We start from the raw sequence: 19,407 nt of genomic DNA, 5'->3' as shown, positions 1-19,407 counted from the left end.
ACAAACCTGAAAAATTCTCTGACATTTAAGTTTCTGAATGAAAAATCTATGTTTGTTCTTATTTCTTTACTGACACATTAATGATGAAGGCATTATATATACAGTGCCCTCCACTAATATTGGCACCCTTGGTAAATATGAGCAAGACGGCTGTGAAAAATTGTCTTTATTGTTTAACTTTTTGATTTCTTTTTTTTTAAAAAAATCACTAAAGTAGTCTGCTTTCATGGATATCAAACAATTGCAATTAAAACACAGGTTTCTAAAAATTTTTTTTATATATTTTTGTTAAATATAGATGTGCAACAATTATAGGCACCCTTTTAGTCAATACTTTGTGCTATGTCCTTTTGCCAAGATAACAGTTTTGAATCTTCTCCTATAATGCCTGATGAGGTTGAAGAATACATGGCAAGGGTTCTGAGACCATTACTCCATATAGAATCTCTCCAGATCCTTCAAATTCCGATGTCCACGCTGGTGGACTCTCCTCTTCAGTTCACCCCACAGGTTTTCTATGGGTTTCAAGTCAGGGGACTGGGATGGCATGGCAGGACTGTGGGGATGAGGTACTTTTCCATATGGCTATCTCTCTGTGTGCACCAAAACCAGTTCCAGTAGTGTCTAGCAACCTGAAGACGTTTGAGGTTTTTGGATGAGAGTAGAGGCTTATTTCTTGAAACCCTACCAAACAACTTGTGGTGATGAAGGTGAATTCGGATTGTAGCTTTGGAGACTTTCTGACCCCAAGATGCAACTAACTTCTGCAATTCTCATTAGAGATTTTTTGGCCACTCGAACCATCCTCTTCACAGTGCGCTGAAACAATATAGACACATGTCCATTTCCAGGTTGATTAATAACGTTTCCAGTTGACTGGAACTTTTAATTATTGCCCTGAAGGTGGAAATGGGCATTTTCAATGCTTGTGCTATTTTTTTTATAGCCACTTCCCATTTTGTGAAGCTCAACAACCTTTTGCTGCACTGCACAGCACCACATATTGGTTTATTAATCTGTGAAGAACATTTGATATGTTGAGCCGCTAGGGGGCGACTTACTCTTGAGGAAAGTTTCGATTCTGTCACACTTGGGGAACTTGGAGGAACAGGATAGGACACTTAGACACAATTGAAAAAATAAGTTATTATTTGACCAGCTTTGTTTACATTTTTGTTACATTTTCTAATAAGATTAGTTCTGTGTCTGAGTCAGCTGATACATGGTAGGCTACATGTTCTAGAAACTGACAAGTAAGGACAATTAAGGCACAATTAAGTTGACTTGTGAGATAAATAATATTTTATAATTACTTGTTTCATGTCCTACAGCCCAATAGCCTGAGAAGCACTTAAGTACTATGTTTGGCTTATCACTTAGATGTACTTAAGGGTAGGAAAACAGGACTTTTGGCAGTTGACAAAAAATCAAAACAAAATCATTCTTTAGCTGTGCAATAAAGTGTTTCTGAGGCTGTAGAAGTTGAAACAAATTGATATTCGAAACTTTATAAGGAACATCTGGACACAGTCATTCCTGTGATTATCCAATCAGCTAGTCATATGGCAGCAGTACAGTGCATAAAATTATGCAGGTACAGGTCAAGAACTTCAGTTAATGTTCACATCAAACATCAGAATGGGGCAAAAGTGATTAAAAAAGTGACTTTGACCGTGGTAGGGTTGTTGGTTCCAGACAGGCTTAGATTTGAGTATTTCAGAAACTGCTTTTTAAATTATTTTTTAGTAATGCAAAAATTGGATTTTCAGCACACGGTAGTCTCTAGAGTTTACACAGAATGGTGCAATTATCTCCAAATAGAGAAAACTTGGAACATTGGTGAATCTTCATAGAATTTGATGGCCAACCAAAATTCCTCCAAGAGCACATCTAGGAAGAAACAACAGAACCCAGACAAACACCAAGGAACTGCATGCTTTGCTCCTCTCAGATAAGGTCAGTGTTCATGTGATTGTGTGTGGATGCTTTGCTGCTTCAGGGCCTGGGCTATAATTAATGGAACCATGAATTCTGCTATTACAGAAAATCCTGAACGAGAATGTTCAGTCAACAGTCCATGACCTGATGCTCAAGCACAATTGGGTTATGCAGCACAAGAGCAAGTTCACCTCTGAATTTTTTTTCAATACCACCCACTACCTAGGAACCCCAACCCTCCCACACAAACACACACATTTGCTCTCAGAACAGCCTCTATTCAAAGGTAAACCTTTGTCAGTCAACACCATTTGCATCCACAGATGCAAGTTAAGAATTTACTATGCAAAGCAGAAGCCATACATCAACACTGTCCAGAAAGGCCGACTTCTCTGGGCTCTGTCTCGTCTAAGATGGACAGTAGCACAGTGGAATCATCTTTTGTGGTCTGACGAGTCAACATTTCAAATCGTTGTGTTCTCTGGGCCACAGAGGAAAAGGACCATCCAAGCTGTTATCAGCGTCAAGTCCAAAAGCCAGCGTCTGTCATCGTATGGGGGTGTGTCAGTGCCCATGGCATGGGTAACTTGCACATCTGTGAGGGCACCATTAATGCAGAAATATATGTACACATTTTTGAGCAACATATGCTGCCATCCAGAGCAGGGCAACACCAAACCACATTCTTCCCGGATTACAAGCGCATGGTTGCGTAAGCAGAGAGTGTGGGTGCTAGTGTAGCCTGCCTGCAGTCCTGACCTGTCTCAGCCTGAGAATGTGTGGCCTGTACAGTTGTGCAGCTGACAAAATGAATAATGGATGAATGGTGGAAAATTCCGCTTGCTAAACTTAAACAACTGGTGTCTTCCGTTCCCCAAAACTTAATAAATGTTATTAAAAGAAAAGGTGATGTTACACAGAGGTAAACAGTCGACTGTCCCAACTTTTTTGGAGTGTGTTGCAGTCATCAGATTTGAAATGAGTGAATATTTTCAAAAATAAATGAAATTCACAAAGTAAAACATCAAATAATGTGTTAATAATGTGTCTTCAAATGACTCTTTTTGGGTTGTTTTTTTGTTTTTTTTTTGTTTTTTTTTTGGATTTTCCATACTATCCCAACTTTTTCGGAATTGGAGCTGTATCAGCACAAGGGAGGTTGGGGTCCACAGACTCCAATGCTGTTGATGCCAAATTTTGACACTGCCATCTGCATATTGCAGCAGAAATTGAGATTCATCAAAGCAGATGATGCTTTTCCAATCTTCAACTGTTAAGTTTTTATGAACCTGTTCCCTTTGTAGCTTCAGGTTCCTGTTCTTCACTGACATGATGGTGAGTGTAAATGAAAAGCCATGTGTGCAGCCCATATGTAACTTTAACTAACCTGTTGCCTTAACATAAATGAACAAGATTAAAACTCAGTTGCCAGTTTATTAGGTACACACACAGTATACATTAATAGGCCATTTTAGTAATTTTATCAGGTTCACCTCCCTCAGTGATCTACTTTATAAATATACATCTACTGACTTTAGCCCATCTGCAACTATGCACAATTGGTCAGACACCTTTTACCCCCATTTATCAGCAGCAGAGGACCACTATTGTATGACTGACCCAATAATATGTTCTCAGCAGTGGACTGGAATAAAGTTGGTTTGACGTTTGATATTCGCAGATATGCGGAAATTAAGGGACCGTCTCTAAAGTTACATACGACATTGTTAAACAAGATTCTAACTTAAATAGCATTTGAAGGGAATGACTTACAGCCACACAACCAACTGTAAAGTGTTCATCTAGCTGTCAGATATGACGCACACCTTTTAGATTTTTATATTTATTAAAATAAGCTATTAAATCATATGTAAATTAGATATGAATTTCACTACAGAATGGGCCCATACACAAAATATGCTATTTTTAAAGCTCAATAGCATTTGAAGCGAATGATGTACAGTCCCACAACCAACTGTAAAGTGTTCAACAAGGTGTCAGGTATAACGCACACCTTTTAGATTTTTGATATTTAACAAAATAAACTATTAAATCATATTTAAATTTAACATGTATTTCATTACTGAATAGGCTCATAAACAAATTATGCCTTTATGTAAAGCTCAATAGCATTTGAAGGGAATGATGTACAGTCACACATCCAACTGGTGTGACTGTACATAATTCCCTTCGAATGCTATTGAGCTTTAAGTAATGGTATTTTTTGTGTATGAGCCCATGCAGTAATAAAATACGTGGCAATTTTTATATATGATTTAATAGTTTATTTTGTTAAATATCAAAAATCTAAGAGGTGTGCGTTATACCTGACACCTAGATGAACACGTTACAGTTGGGTATATGACTGTAAGTCATTCCCCTCAAATGCTATTGAAGTTAGAAACGTGTTTAACAATGTCGTATGTAACTTTAGAGACGGTCCCTTAATTTCCGCATATCTGCGAATATCGAACGTCCAACGTCACACCAACTTTATTCCAGTCAGCAACGGTGTCTTTCCAGTGATGGATAAGGCATGAGAAGTCTGACAAACTCTGCATCTCAGCAAAGATAAGGTTAGTGATTAGGTGACCTGTGTGTTATCTGGATGCAAAGTAAAATATTTACATCTCGAAATCTAACGGGCGGGGCTTACAGGACGCACGCGCTCGTGCTGACAGGAGGAGACGCGCTCTGTGTGCTTCAGTGAAATTTCCCGCATTTCAACTCTCCCGAGTTAAACATTAATCCTGCACAAGGAGGACGTACGAGGCGCAGATACCGGCAAAATGAGCAAAGTGCATGGAGTCACGAAATGCGTGAAATACCTGCTTTTCGTCTTCAACTTCATATTCTGGGTGAGCCTTTCACACTTAAACCATTTCAGATGGATTACATTGGTATTGAAAGAAATGAAAGGTTAGGCTTGACATGTGCATGTACGACCCTTCTAACCGCACTAACAGCCTCACAGCCGCATTAACTGCCTCTGTAGGAGTTTCTCCAATTCATACTGCTTATTTTCCTGTTTGTAACCAGCCTTCTGGAAATAATTTTCTCTTAATTTCACCCCTCAGTAGTAGTAGTAGTAATAGTAGTAGTACTAGTAATAGTATTAATAGTAGTAGTAGTAATAGTAGTAGTAGTAATAGTATTAATAGTAGTAGTAGTAGTAGTAGTAATAGTATTAATAGTAGTAGTAGTAGAAGTAGTAGTAGTAGTACTAGTAATAGTATTACTAGTAGTAGTAGTCATAGTAGTAGTAGTAGTCATAGTAGTAGTAGTAGTAGTAGTAGTAGTAATAGTAGTAGTAGTAGTAGTAGTAATAGTAGTGGTAATGACAGAATTACAGTCTCGTGTTGCCTGTGTTAATTGGAGTCCTGGTTGTTTTGAGGTTTGGTAACAACAGATAGGCAGTGATTGTAGTTCTTGTGTAATTTTCACCTTTTATTTAATTTTCTGTTGTTTATTCATGAGGTGCTAACGGGTTATTTGAGGCAGTTTGGCTGTTACAAAATCTTTGTCCGTTTTTGTTTATATCTGTAGGCTAGTGTTTTCTGACAGGACCGACTGTTTAGTGACTAAAAATGGTGGTGAGTTTTACTGGGAGTGTAACGTTTGTTTTAAGCATTTGGAAATTTTAACGGAGAGCCCCGATTTTGAAGTTCCTCTTTCTACCACTGCAAAATCTCCCTTGCTGCAATTTTACCCCCGGTGTTTAGGTGCACTTAAAATAATACTGAAATTAAGTAAAAGCATGAATACAGCACTTTAGGTGTTAATTGAGCACAGGGGATTTTGAGGTGCACTTTCTCACTGTAGTCCAGCACAGTGCAGTGCAGTTTATGAGGTGCTCCTGCAGTCCTCACAGCTTCCTCACGTTACTGCTTCGCCATGACAAGAAATAAACTGTGTAATAAAGAAGAAGAAGAAAAAAAGATATTTTCTATATATTTGCACAACCATTTCCTGGCTGCTGAGTTTATTGTGACAGTTCCTTCCTAACTGAGGTGTAGTCCATCACAGTCTGCCAGTTCCCAGTAATGGTTCATCTTTTCCAAATAAATGTACACGCCTATGCCAAGGAGTGCATTCACATGAGAAATTATAAATAGATTAACGTGTCACCCAAATGGTTTAACCGTAATTGCACATCATTAAACATTAATTAGGTTTAAATGATTTTAGACTGTAGATTAAGTGATTTATTAATGTATCTATAAGAACAGTCTCTAATTGGTTAATGTTTGTTACAGATATACTTAGGCTATAATTTTAAAGTTCATTTCAGATCAACCAATAAGGACTGTTATTTTACATACAGATAACCTTGTGTCCAGAATTTGTTCATTTATCATTTAGATTATTTCAAATTTCAGTCCTGATTTAATTAGGTTTTTTTTTTTTTTACTATTATATTGACGGCAATATTTTCTGTGTTTTTGTCGTATTTTGATTATAAATTTATAAGCTTATTAAGGATTGGGGTCTGGATTTTTGAAAAAGTATCAGCTAAATGACCATCCAAAAGCCAGTGCTCTTAATATAGCTTGTAGTTTTGGGTTCAGAAAAAGTTGGAATCCACCTGAGAATCCACATGTTTTGTGGTGTCAGTTAAAACCTTTTAATGTTTAGCCAACAAACATCTAGTTTACCCATATAGAGCAGTGCGTTGCAGCAACACAGTAGGTCATGTATCCGATAACAGAGTATCATGATGCAACAAGTCACATGTAGCTGAGTAAAAAATAGCTTATATTTTGCGTATGACTGATGGAAACTTCATGGTTCACTTCAGAGCAGATTTACTAATAGCTTTGCTTAAAGGGGTCATGCTTTTCCAAATAAATGAATCATTGTAGTCTTTTAGAAATCAGTTAATCTTTGTAAAGTGACTAGCTACTAGAGATGCACCGATACTAAATTTCTCAGCCGATACCGATAAACGATTATTCAGTGATATCGGCCGATACCGATAGTTCTGCTTTTTATAACATTCTTTTAAATTAATAATAATTAATTCCACAATTCTGAAGGAAATGCAAATAAAAACTTTATTCTCTCCATTTCAACAAGTTGTTTCACAGTAACTGGTCTCATAAACAGAAAACACATTACTCAAATTAACATTAACACATGAACTAAATTCTGAAGATTAAAGTAAGATTTCTGAACTTATTGAATGTTATTAATTCATATTAACATTGACTGAATTCTAAAAAACCTCCTGTTAGTCTCACATTCACTCTCCACAAACAAAAGCATTTCTACTTCATCACTGAACATCAAACTGGTAATATATAGGCCTAATATAAACTTTTTTAATGATATTAACTCATATTAACATTAACTGCATATGAAATATACTACTCTACAAATATATATGTGCAATAATTATGTGCTATATATATATATATATATATATATATATATATATATATATATGTGTATGTGTATATATATATATATATATATATATATATATATATATATATATATATATATATATATATATATAATATATACCTTTTTTTTGTCACTCAATCTACAGTGTATTGGCCCTTTAATTCAGTGCGTGCAGAGCAAGGGTGGGGGATTCCCGTTTCCCGTAAAATTTTAGCAGTGCAGAGATTACAGAGTTTATACAGTGCAGTTTTGTCGTCATTCCACACAAGAGACATCGTCTTTACACACAGCACGAATTCGATGTGTTTTCCCGCCCTCTTTTGATTGACAGGATATATCAAACGTCCCTGATCAACAGATGTTTTTGGGAAAAATAGCCTTTATAATCCGATACCGATTATCGACCAATACATTGGTGCATCTCTACTAGCTACCTTTATATTCTGAGTTATTTTAGTATGTATATATTATTGTACACGATTAGACACACCTCAGGAAGGAGTGAAGAATAATGGCATACAGTTGCAATCAAAATTATTCAACCCCCATTGCAAATCAGGTTTATTGTCAACATTTACAGACTTTCAGCTGTTTGCAATGAACAAATCAAATAATAGTAATTGAAATAGTTCAACACAACGAATGCTTCAAGTGGTTTCAAAATTATTCAACCCCTTCATGGCAAGCCCTTAATTATTAAACCCCTTCTTGGGTTTGCGTGTTGCAACCACCTCCTTCAAATCCCACCAGAGATTTTCTATGGGGTTCAAGTCAGGTGACTGTGAATCTTCCAGGACTTCTTCTGCAACCAAGCCTTGGTGGAATTTGAGGTAAGCTTGGGATCATTGTCCTCTTGGAAGGTCCAATGACGTCCAAGCTTCAGCTTCCTCACAGACAACATGACGTTTTCTCCTAGGATTTCCTGATACTTCTATGAATCCATCTTGCCTGTGTGTTCTTTTTTCATTGTGTTCTTTCTTCATTCTTCTTCCTCCAGACATACTGCTGATCCATCCATGCCGAAAGGTTTGCTCCACAGAACAGAATCCCAAAACTTCTGTGGCTTATTTATATGATTTTGAGATGTGTTTTCTTGTGCTTTTGGGTCAGTAGTGGTGTGTGTCTTGGAGTTCTGGTATGGAAACCTTCTGCTTTTAGTATGCGCCATAGTGTGCTCACTGAAACCTCAGTGCCTGTTGCCACCAAGTCTTGCTGCAGGTCTTCTGCAGTCACTCCGGTTGCAGCCGTTGATTGCTTCCTTTTTCTGCCCCGTCCAGATATTTCATGTATTTTTTTTTGCCCTTCGCCAGTTCAGTTATTTCATGTGTTCCAGTTGAAGCACACCTGGTGCAACTAATGAAGCCCTTGATTAGTTGCATCAGGTGTACTTGAGACAACACCTGTTTTGCATATTTGTGCTGTTGTGAGGGATTCTATTCAGGGGGTTGAATAATTTTGAGACTGGAGAAATCATTATAAGTTACATTTTCAGTTGAATTTGGGGAAACCACTTGAAGCATTTGTTGTATTGAACTATTTCAATTGCTTTTGTTTGATTTGTTCACTGCAAACAACTGAAAGTTTATAAATATTTACAGTAAATCTAATTTGCAATGGGGGTTGAATAATTTTGATTGCAACTGTAAATATGTATAACAGTAAGGTTTATTTTTACAGTTCCAAGCAATGTCTGATAAATGTTATTTTTACAGTCTGGTGCAATGCATTATATCTATGTAAATTCTGATTTTATTCAAATTAATATTTTCTACTCAGTCACCTGACATAAATAAATAAATAAAATAAAAACGTCCAAAGACCAGCCCTGTACAGTTTCTGCTCCTCCACTGTCTCTGGCATGATGATTTTATCACCAAACTAATGAAGTGGTCACATTAGATTTGCTCAAATGGTCAGTGTATGAATGCTGTAATGAGGGTTTTTTGTTGGAGTGATTGGTTGTTTGTTTACTGATGTCCAAACAATATACAGCAATGCCTTTGTCTCTAAATTTGTAAGATAGAGAAGTGAACTGTTGTCTTGGCCGCTTGGCATAGTGGCTTGTTGGGGTGAGCGCCAGGGCTGGAGAGTTCCAGCAGGAGTGACAGCGGAGGCCTGTGAGACTGGCACAGCCTGCCTGTTGATGATGACAGTGGTTGATTGGCAGGATGACCTTACATGAGAGGTTTCCCATTCACTCAGAATACTACTCCTTGCTTAGAGTAATATCGATTTGTTTTGTGCACACTGAGGAAGGATCGAAATAGTATTCTTGATATTCTGTGTCCTAAGTTTCAGGCTTTTACGAAAACAGAAGCATATTGGGTAAAACCACAGTCTAAAGTCCAAGTGCGCTTGCGTTAAGAACTTGTGTTTCAAAACCCTCCCACAGACAGACTAAACAAATAGGGTGAAAATTAAATTTTACTGTTCTACCGGAGCCAGCAAGCATAAAAAACAACAAGAATTCTTTCCATATTTAAGAAAATCCCCTCCACAACATCTATCCAAATCAGGAACACTCTGAAGAAGGTAGGTGTATCTTTGTCAAAGTTTACAATCAAGAGACACCTCCATGGATGTAAATGCAGATGGTTTGATGCAAACCACTGGTAACACTCAAGAACAAAATGGCCAGATAAGATTTAGCTAAAATACGTATAAAAATGCCTGCAATGCAAGATTAACTTGTACCAGAATAATGGGAAGAGAAGAGTATGGAGAAGGAAAGGAAGGGCTCATGTTCCAAAACATACCACATCATCTGTCAAACATGTGGAGGAGGTGTTATGAAATGGGCATGTATGGCTGCCAGTGGAACTGGGTCACTGGTGTTTATAGATGATGTGATTGCTGTAAGTAGCAGGATGAATTCTGAAGCATATAGACCTATACTTTCTACTCAGATTCACTCAAATGCTGCTAAACTGATAGGATGGCACTTCACCGTACAGATGGATAGTGATTCAAAACATACAGTGAAAGCAACCCAAGAGCTTCTTAAGACAAAGAAATTAAATGTTCTTGAGTGTCTGATGACCTCAACCCAGTTGAGCATGCTTTTCACTTACTGAAAGCAGAAGCTGAATGTAGAAAGACCCACAAACAATCAGCAGCTGAAGGCAACTGCAGTAAAAGTCTGGCAAAGCTCCTCAAACTCAGCGTTTAGTCCATGAGTATTAAAAAGAATTCTACAATTTGTGATTATTTTAGTTCATCCAGTTACTTTTGACCCACTGAAAAGGTCTGTAATTCCTAAATGGTTCATTCAATATTTTATATTAAAGCTGAAAATCTACACTTCAATCACATCTTGATTGCTTCATTTAAAATCCGTTGTGGTGGTGTACAGAGGCAAAATTATGAATATTGTGTCACTGTCCAAATACAGTGCCCTCCAGTAATATTGGCACCCTTGGCAAATATGAGCAAAGAAGGCTGTGAAAAATAGTTTTTATTGTTTAACCTTTTGATCATTTGTTCAAAAAATTCACAAAAATTCTCTGATCTCATGGACATTAAACAATTGCAAACAAAACAGGTTTATCCCCCCAAAATATGTTTGTTAAATATAGGTGTGCAACAGTTATTGGCACTCTTTTAGACAATACTTTGTGTATTTGATGTATGTTTTGGATTATTGTCCTGCTGGAAGATCCAACCATGGCCCATTTTAAGGTTTCTGGCAGAGGCAGTCAGGTTTTCATTTAATATCTGTTGATATTTGATAGAGTCCATAATGCCATATATCCAAACAAAATGTCCAGGTCCTCTGGCAGGAAAACAGCCCCAAAACATTAAAGAGCCACCACCGTATTTAACTGTGGGCATGAGATACTTTTCCATATGGCTACCTCTCTGTGTGTGCCAAAACCACCTCTGGTGTTTATTGCCTCTCTCTTGTGCTCTCTCTCTCTCAAGGGTCCCATCAGTCCCACCGCCAATGCAAGGTATTAGTCAAGTAAACTGCAGTATCTGAGTACAAAGTGTAATGTCATTCATGCTCCAATACACCAATGCATCTCCTCATATAGGTTATTACAATAATATGCCGATACAAGTATGGCGTAAGTTAGTTTATGTTAGCTAGATGGACTTGTATATGGCTAGCTAGCATTACTCATGCTGTTGACAAATTGTTGGCACACATTTTTGTTGTATGCCATGACACTGCCATCAATGGTACATGTGTCTTGAGTGAAATCAGTGGGGAGTTAGTTTATAGGAAAACTGTTCCTGATATTGGCACCAGGTTTTAGGATTTTTAGTATGACTCTGATAGGGGTATAATGTTGGTAGTACATATGATAATCTTTTTGCTTCATGACTATTTCAAGTATGCGTAATATGTCCAATAAATAAATGTGTCAGAAGGTAGACAATAATACTATCTACAAACTGATATCCATAACCATTTCTCATTTTGTGTCCAGCTCTGTGGTTCTTTGGTGTTAGCAGTGGGACTGTGGCTGAGGTTTGATCCTAATACAAAATCATTACTGAATGCAGATAATGCTCCCCAAACCTTCTTTTTTGGTGAGTAGCATACAACCTTCACTTGAAAGAACTCTCTAAGCAAAAGATTTACACTGTATGAAAAAGAAACACACAGTGAAGCATACTGTACCTATTGTAGAATTTCTACTCTGTACAACGTCTACTGTGATTTTATGGGATTAAGTGGGATTTATGAGATTTTCAGTGACCTACCAGTTTATTAGTTACACCTTAGCATGTGATATAAATTTAAGAAGGCCAAGACCTGTCAGAATGTATCCAAATTCAACCTTGGTGTGCTTAACTCACAAGGCATCTTGTGCTATAACAGCCATCTTGTGGGTGCCCGTACTGTTAGTGAAGAACAAGTAGCTGCATCCCCATTAGGGCCACCGATATACACTGAATGACACAACATATCAAAAAAACTCCATTACTGACTAGTGTTTACTGGACTGAAACTATATGTCCTAAAGATGCCATTGACGCCCATCTTGTACAATATTTGTACATTTGATACATTTTCGTGGTCCAGCTGCATGATACACTGAGCCCCCTATCGATATCTATCTCTAGATTATCTATAAAATCTACAGGATGTCTAAAAAGTCAGGAACCAATGAGAGTACCAAGAAGTACCAAGAGGCACTATCTTTAATCTTTCATCCAATGTTAATGCCATTTTTCACCTGTAAGTAAAAAAGTGTATATAAAAATAAGTAAAAATAAATAATTAAATGAATACAAAATCATGCATATGTAGTTTAACTCCCATTAGTTCCTGACATTTCAGACACCCTCCATAACTTTCTGAAAGCCAAACGAGGTGCAGTATGCTACCGGATAGTTCACTGATTAATAAACAGGGGAAAACACCCTAGAATGAATGGCAGTCCATTGCATGGCACCGTACACACATTTGCACACTTGTTCACACTTCGCTAAAAGGCCCAGTTTCAGCATTGCTAATTCATCAACTGGCATGTTTTTATAGAGTGGAAACCAATGCAGACAGGGAGAACATGCGAAACTCCACACAGACAGCAACATAGCCCCATGATAGCTTCAGTAAGGGTAACAACCTCAAATAACAAACCTGTCAAAAACACTTGATTGTCAAAGGTATCATTTATGAATTTATACATATGTATATATTCTTTCTGCTGGTGATTTACATCTGAATGACGACCTGCTACCGAATCTGAAAAATGAGGCATATATAGTGACAGGACTAATATACTGCTTTACTGTATGGCAGAGCTGCTGCAGTGCTGTAATGGGGGAAGGAGGGTCAATATTGGTCTCAGTCATGATGAATGAGACACTTATAAATTCGACTAATGGCTAAAGGGTATTTCTCAAAGGACATTACACATAGTGTTGCCCTGTGAGTTACAGTGGGATCAATTTCTTATTGACTCTACTTGGCGCTCTCTCAGAGGAATGGAGGACTGCTGAGCTAGTCATAAGGCTGTGGACTTCTGTCCACCCCATAAATCTTAATCTGTGGTCTATTAGTCTTCAAGTTGCAAACAGGTGGTCATACTTTCACTTTCAGGAGTTTTACTTTCACATTTTGAATTGTTCAGATTTCAGTTTGGCTAGGGGTCCTTAGGTTGTAATGCAACTTTACTGCATTAACTAACAACTAGACTTCTGTCACTTTATGACTCTGAATACGGAGAGGGGCTTGTGATTACTGTCTGTGGGTTACAAATGCACTTCTGTATTCTGTACAAATTAGGCTGACACAATTAAATGAGAACCACAGACCTAAAACTGCAAATACATGAAAAATTTAGAGCTTTTTTTTTAAGGGAAGGGTGGTTTTGTGTGTGTGTGGTTTATCTGAACTCTATGAGCAGGCTATATAGGCTAAAATGGTGGCTGCTGCTAGTGCCAAGTATTCTTTCCCTGTGGCAGTCAGGAAGTGAAGAGAGCTGAGGCCTGATGTTTTCAGCTCTTATACTCACAGTGGACTCATTTTACTCTCCTCCATCCTGTCAAAAGGGAAACAACAGCTCAGTGCCTCCCCTGAGTTTTAATTAGTCTGGGGAGTGAAGTGGACGAAGCACTTTCTCAGCAGCCATCTAATGTAATTTGTTGGAAAACAAAAGACAAGGCAGTGATGCCTAATAATTATAGTAATGTATTAATATTAATAATATTATAATATATATTAATATATTATTAATAAATAATATATTAAGTTTTTATTTATTTGACTTATTATACTTCTGTATGTATTTCATACTCCTTTAAGGTAATCCGTTTGTGCATCACTGATTATGGTTGTAGGTGGTGACAAGGGGTTGTAATTATAGAGTTGATGCCATCCTAGCAACAGTGTCCTCAGAGGAGCCCTTTAAGTGTCCTCAAAGGAATTCCTACTGCCAACAGACTTTTCTGTGACCTGCGCTGGCAAGAGAGGAATTGTTGCTAGGGAGCATGAAATGATCACTAATGGCAGAGGGGATAAGGTGCAGCAGGTGAACAGTGAAAGAATATAATGCTTCAGAATTATATATAGCCAACACATCATAACCCTGGTAAAATAAGCAAATCAAATAAAGAACATTTCTCTATTAAATCTAACTGAAATGCAAAGTTGTAATATCTAAGATTCAGACATCAGTTTAAATTGGCTGAAAGTTGACCAAATTGGAAAGTGATCAGTTTTAACCAACCTAATGTGTGTTTGGAGCTAGAAGATAGTTAAAATGTGGATCCTGATGAATAGGTTAGGATACTCTCTAGGATATAGGTGTTTGTCTCTACGCACAATACAGGAGAAGCTTGTGTTGTGGGCGTATTAGGCGAGTGTGTTGTGTACACAAAGACTGGTTTGTGTTGCTCTGTGGCGATGAGGGCCTTTTGACTTTTTGTTTTGTGGTGCCTATGGTGAGAGGAGCCCTGTTTTACATACACCAGCAGTCTATAGCGCGGTTTAAACCAGCAGACTCACTGCTGCTACCATACATTTGCAGTTTATGATCCCTGGTGGAAACATTTATTTATACAGGGGGGAAGTACATCATATTCAAACTGAAACTCATTCTGCCTTTCTGTCTGCCATTACCCACTGAATGTTTAAAAAAAGACATCACCACATAATGGAATATATTTATACAGTTATTGGTAAAGGTAGCCAGATGGTGTTTGTTCCTCTTTCTTGTAAGTCAAGTTTGGTTTTCACCTTTGGCACTAAAAATAAGAAATTTCCATGTGAGTATTTCCTGGACGAAAGCTTCAAAGAGAGGAAATATCAATACACAGAATTAAATTAAATTACAGCTAGGTGATATTACATTTATACCACAATAAGTTACAACTCATTGTTAAAATTTGTTGTATATGATGAATATCGTAATATCCTTTTTTTCTGAGTGTGTTTTTTCTGCTTAGTTTTTCAGGCAGTTTGTAAATAGAACTATCATATAATGTTGTGTGTCATGTCAAGTATCAGTAAATAATATTTTTGCCATGCCACCCATCCCTAACTGAAATACACAGAACTCTGTGGCTCTAGCATAAAGATGTACAGTATAAATGTCCTATTGCTGCCGACTTCTGGTGAGATTTTGAATTGCACAGATGCATTCATTGGAAGGTAATTTAGATAAACTATGAACTTGTACTTCTGTAAGGTCTCCAACTACCTTGTGTCTCTTTTCTGTTTCCAGCTGTGTATATTTTGATGGGAGTAGGAGGAATCATGATGCTCGTGGGTTTCTTTGGGTGCTGTGGAGCTGTGAGGGAGTCGCAGTGTCTTCTGGGATTGGTGGGTAAGAGCTGTGTACCATGACACTAACGTCATCCAGTCTAGAGTTTGCTATACAGACATGTTTTTTAATTTGTGTTGATGTGGCTGGGAGTCCGAGAAGCAAGATTGTTTGTGCTCTCTAGATAGGATTACTTAGCATTACTGTCTCTCCGTCAGTCAGAGAGACCCTAGTCAATCATGTCTTTCTGCGAGTTCACAACACCACTTAACAAACAAAACCTAAGGTAAATGTGACTCTCTTGTCTGTTCTCTAGTTCTTTTCCTGTCTACTGATCATTTTTGGTGCAGAAGTGGCTGCAGGAATTTTTGGCTTATTGAACAAAGATGGGGTAATTTACTCACTCTGCGATTAAACAGTGCTTTTGTGTCTAAATGCTCATGAAATCTAACACCAAACATGGATGCTCTGTCTTGCATTTTTCAGATTATTAATGAGGTTAAAAACTTCTACAGTACCTCATTCAATACTACTAGCGGCTTCACCAAAATCACCTTCGTGTACCATAATAATGTATGTCTACCATTTTATTCCTAAACTACTACCATAGCTGCTTTACTTCAGGATTACTCACTGTATTCCCTGTGTTTGTCTTTTACAGCTTGAGTGCTGTGGAGACTTAGAGGGAAAATCTAATACGTCTCTGTGTACTACCAATAATACCAAGGTACGGTTTTGTGATGTCATGCTTATAGCATTTTATTGGTAATTAGTAATGAATTTAATACATCTTAAATTGTACCATCAGAGGCTGTCATTATATTTAAGCTCAATAAAGAAAAAAAAAGTGTGTGTATATATATATATATATATATATATATATATATATATATATATATATATATATATATATATATAATTCTTGGTCATTTCAGTTCCTATCGATTAACTTCTTTAAAAAAAAAAGAAGAAAAAAAAAGGATTTAACCATCTAAAGTGATGTTAAGCAAAACATAGTTGAGAACACTATTCCTAAAAACAGGGATTTCCTAAATGACAGAAATTTTAAATGTATTTTAAGTATATCATTGTAAATGAATTAAAGTACTGATACATTAGTATTGTTTAATATACAGTAGGTCAGTAGCCATTTTATCTTCAGATAGCGCTTGAAATACTTTGAATACCATTTCAGGCCATTTCCTCCAGCAAATTAAGTGAGAGCTTTCTAGGCCATGAAATATTTTTGTGGATATTGCAATTAGAATTTGGCTAAAAATGATTTGAATCAGGCTTTGAACCTTGCGTTACCGCCTGACTGCTCCAGGATCCCGGCTTTGTGGCATTAGGTGACTGTCGATGTGGAGTTTCACAAATACTCCCTATGTCCGCTTGGGTTTCCTCCAGGTTCTGCAGTTTCCTCCCACCTTCCATTTCCATTTATTCATATAGCAGACGCTTTTATCCAAAGCGACTTACAGATGAGGTAATTCAAGCAAAGCGATATATCAAGCAGAGAACAATACAAGATTTTTAATTGAGTTCTAGAGAAGCAAAATGCGCAGAGTAGAGGTGTAAGAGCCGGTGTAAGTGGAGAGGTGTGACTTCCAGTTCTCCATGTAGTCTGAGATTCAGTATTTTCTCTTTATTTGAAGCCGATCCAAAGTAACTAGTAACTTGTTACTCGAGTGGTCTTCTCATTGTATACTATACTTTATTACTCTTACTCATGTAATTATTAGCATCATTACTTTTACTTGTTCTTGAGTAAAATATTTGGTTACTCTACACACCTCTGCTCAGACTCAAAACCAGATTAAAACCAAAGCAGATTCAACCAAAATACTGCACAGCTGCAACAATACATCACTTATTGGGAAACGGACAAAATCACAAAGCTAAATGTCATTTGGCTTTAAACACAGTACACCATGGCCGACTGCCTGAGCACAGTAAGTGGTAGGACACAGAACTACCCTGATGAAGTACAGACTCTGTCAACACTGACCAAATGACTATAGAACAGGCACAAACACTCATGGCTCCCCATAGAGCAGGAAATATACCATATGTGAACAAAACACCCGGTAACTGAGCTGTACTTCCACATAGAATCAGCAAAAATTCAGTCTTGTACAAGAATGATTTACAAAACTTAACAAGAAAGACTAGATTTGGTGGTGGTGGCATCTTGTCAACTCCATTGAGTTCTACTTGTTTTATCTACATTATTATTAGTATTATTTATTTATTTGTTTGTTTGTTTATTTTTCTGTTCTTCTTCCTTTCTTGATTTTATTTATATTTATCTTATATAAAGTATTTACACATGCTGTAAAAGTACCTGAAACAATGTGGGACACAGATATTCACTTAGAATCTACTGTGACCAATCACAATGATGTTTATGTACACAAAAAGACAATTAGATAAGGTATTCCTTTAATTAAATTAGTTGTCAGTAACTAAAGTCCAGCAGATGGCAGTGATGGCCATGTTTAGATAGAGACGATGAGTGCTGAGGTACCAAGGACAGGAAAAGCATGTGGGGAGATTAAAAGGAGAGGGAAGAGATGGTGAGATGTTTCTTGTGTCACTTGACCCCTTAAAGTACAAAAGCTCCAGAGTTTTATTTGTATCAGCTGGACAAACCAATCAGTTGGCTGCTCTTTTTAAATGCTCAGTCTCTGCATGTCACTTGTTCATAATGAAAAGTGTTAGAGCACCATATTACGGCCTGATAAAGTCAGAGGAACATATTTAATCAAGAAAGAAACTCAAAAAAAAAAAACTCAATCATTATTTTTCCTCTCCAGGATTGCCTCAAAGCCATAGAGGATTTTTTTAATGAGAAACTCATCATCATTGGATATGTGGGTATTGGCACTGCAGGCATCATGGTACGTTCACGAAACTGTGTGCATATAGTGCTGTAATGGTGTTTGGCATGCCATGTGTGTTCTCATTCTAACATGTTGTTGTTTTTGTGTACAGATAATTGGTATGATCTTCAGTATAGTCCTATGCCGTGGTATACGGAGCAACAGGGAAGTCTTATAGATTCTCACAGGCCTCCTAATTCAGGTTGAACTGTCCTGAATCTGAAGTCCCGACCTCACTGAGCCAACGTATTTGAAAGGCTTGCATAGAGTAGTGTAAGATATTGTTGCAGCTTTCTAATGCTAATTTCTTTGTTTAATTGTATTTGGCTGTGCTGCACCACCACTGCATGGATTGAGTGTATATGAATTAAAATGACCTTTTATATTGTTTCGTTTAGCTGGGAGATTAGTTATGATTACAGCCTGATTTTTATGTCCAGTTTAGACATTACTAAGCAGAGAAGCTTGGGCAAACATAATTTTTTTCTGTTTTTCTCCTCCTACTATGCATTACATAAAAGGACTGCTAATGTAAATATTGTATGTAAGGAACAGGTACTGTTTGCTTTGGAATATTATTTTGTGTGCAAATATAGTCCATGTTTGCTGTAGTAATGTGTTTAGTTTAGGATATGATTAATGCGCTGTAAATGTTTAGGTGGTTTGTAAGTGATTCATAAAACCATCATTCAAAGATGACCGCAACAGCACAGTATTGAGTGAGGCATGAGCATATACCACTCACACGGACACAAAACTGCCATGTTCTCTTGTAGAGCAGTGAGAAAACCTTGCCCTGATAAACTGTCAGTCATTTATAGTCTTGTCTTAAAGACCACTACCTTACATTACCCTTACATTCTTCCATGAATGTGTCAGCACTGCCTCCATAGTGAGGGTCATCAATGTCAATATCAGTGAAATATTAAGCACAGCTTTGTGTGGGTAATAAGTCATGGTAT

At 37.2% G+C, this 19,407-nt stretch overlaps 1 protein-coding gene and 1 long non-coding RNA gene across 6 annotated transcripts; both read left to right on the top strand.

Annotated features, from left to right (window-relative positions):
* The first annotated feature begins 4,407 nt into the window (after positions 1-4,407).
* On the top strand, positions 4,408-19,144 carry tspan2a (tetraspanin 2a). 5 transcript variants are annotated; one of them, XM_053636260.1, is made up of 10 exons: positions 4,408-4,514; positions 4,597-4,796; positions 11,266-11,294; positions 11,778-11,880; positions 15,525-15,622; positions 15,880-15,954; positions 16,050-16,136; positions 16,225-16,290; positions 18,380-18,463; positions 18,558-19,144. In XM_053636260.1, exons 2-10 carry the CDS (start codon positions 4,754-4,756, stop codon positions 18,621-18,623), a joined length of 651 nt encoding a protein of 216 aa, XP_053492235.1. In that variant the 5' UTR covers positions 4,408-4,514; positions 4,597-4,753; the 3' UTR covers positions 18,624-19,144. The 5 variants fall into 5 exon arrangements, 4 of the variants coding, with proteins under 4 accessions (XP_053492235.1, XP_053492236.1, XP_053492237.1 ...); XR_008387088.1 differs by lacking the exon at positions 4,408-4,514 and adding an exon at positions 18,019-18,139 and having other exon boundaries at positions 4,521-4,796; positions 18,558-18,613; XM_053636261.1 differs by lacking the exons at positions 4,408-4,514; positions 11,266-11,294 and having other exon boundaries at positions 4,521-4,796.
* On the top strand, positions 12,925-14,431 carry LOC128614705 (uncharacterized). Its single transcript, XR_008387089.1, has 2 exons — positions 12,925-13,936; positions 14,140-14,431. It is a non-coding gene; the product is annotated as an uncharacterized LOC128614705 (long non-coding RNA).
* Positions 19,145-19,407: the final 263 nt, after the last annotated feature.

This window comes from Ictalurus furcatus, chromosome 11 (assembly GCF_023375685.1).
Source record: "Ictalurus furcatus strain D&B chromosome 11, Billie_1.0, whole genome shotgun sequence".
NCBI lineage: Eukaryota > Metazoa > Chordata > Actinopteri > Siluriformes > Ictaluridae > Ictalurus > Ictalurus furcatus.
The sequence above is the reverse complement of the archived record's forward strand: the minus strand, read 5'-3'. Positions and strand labels throughout refer to the sequence as shown.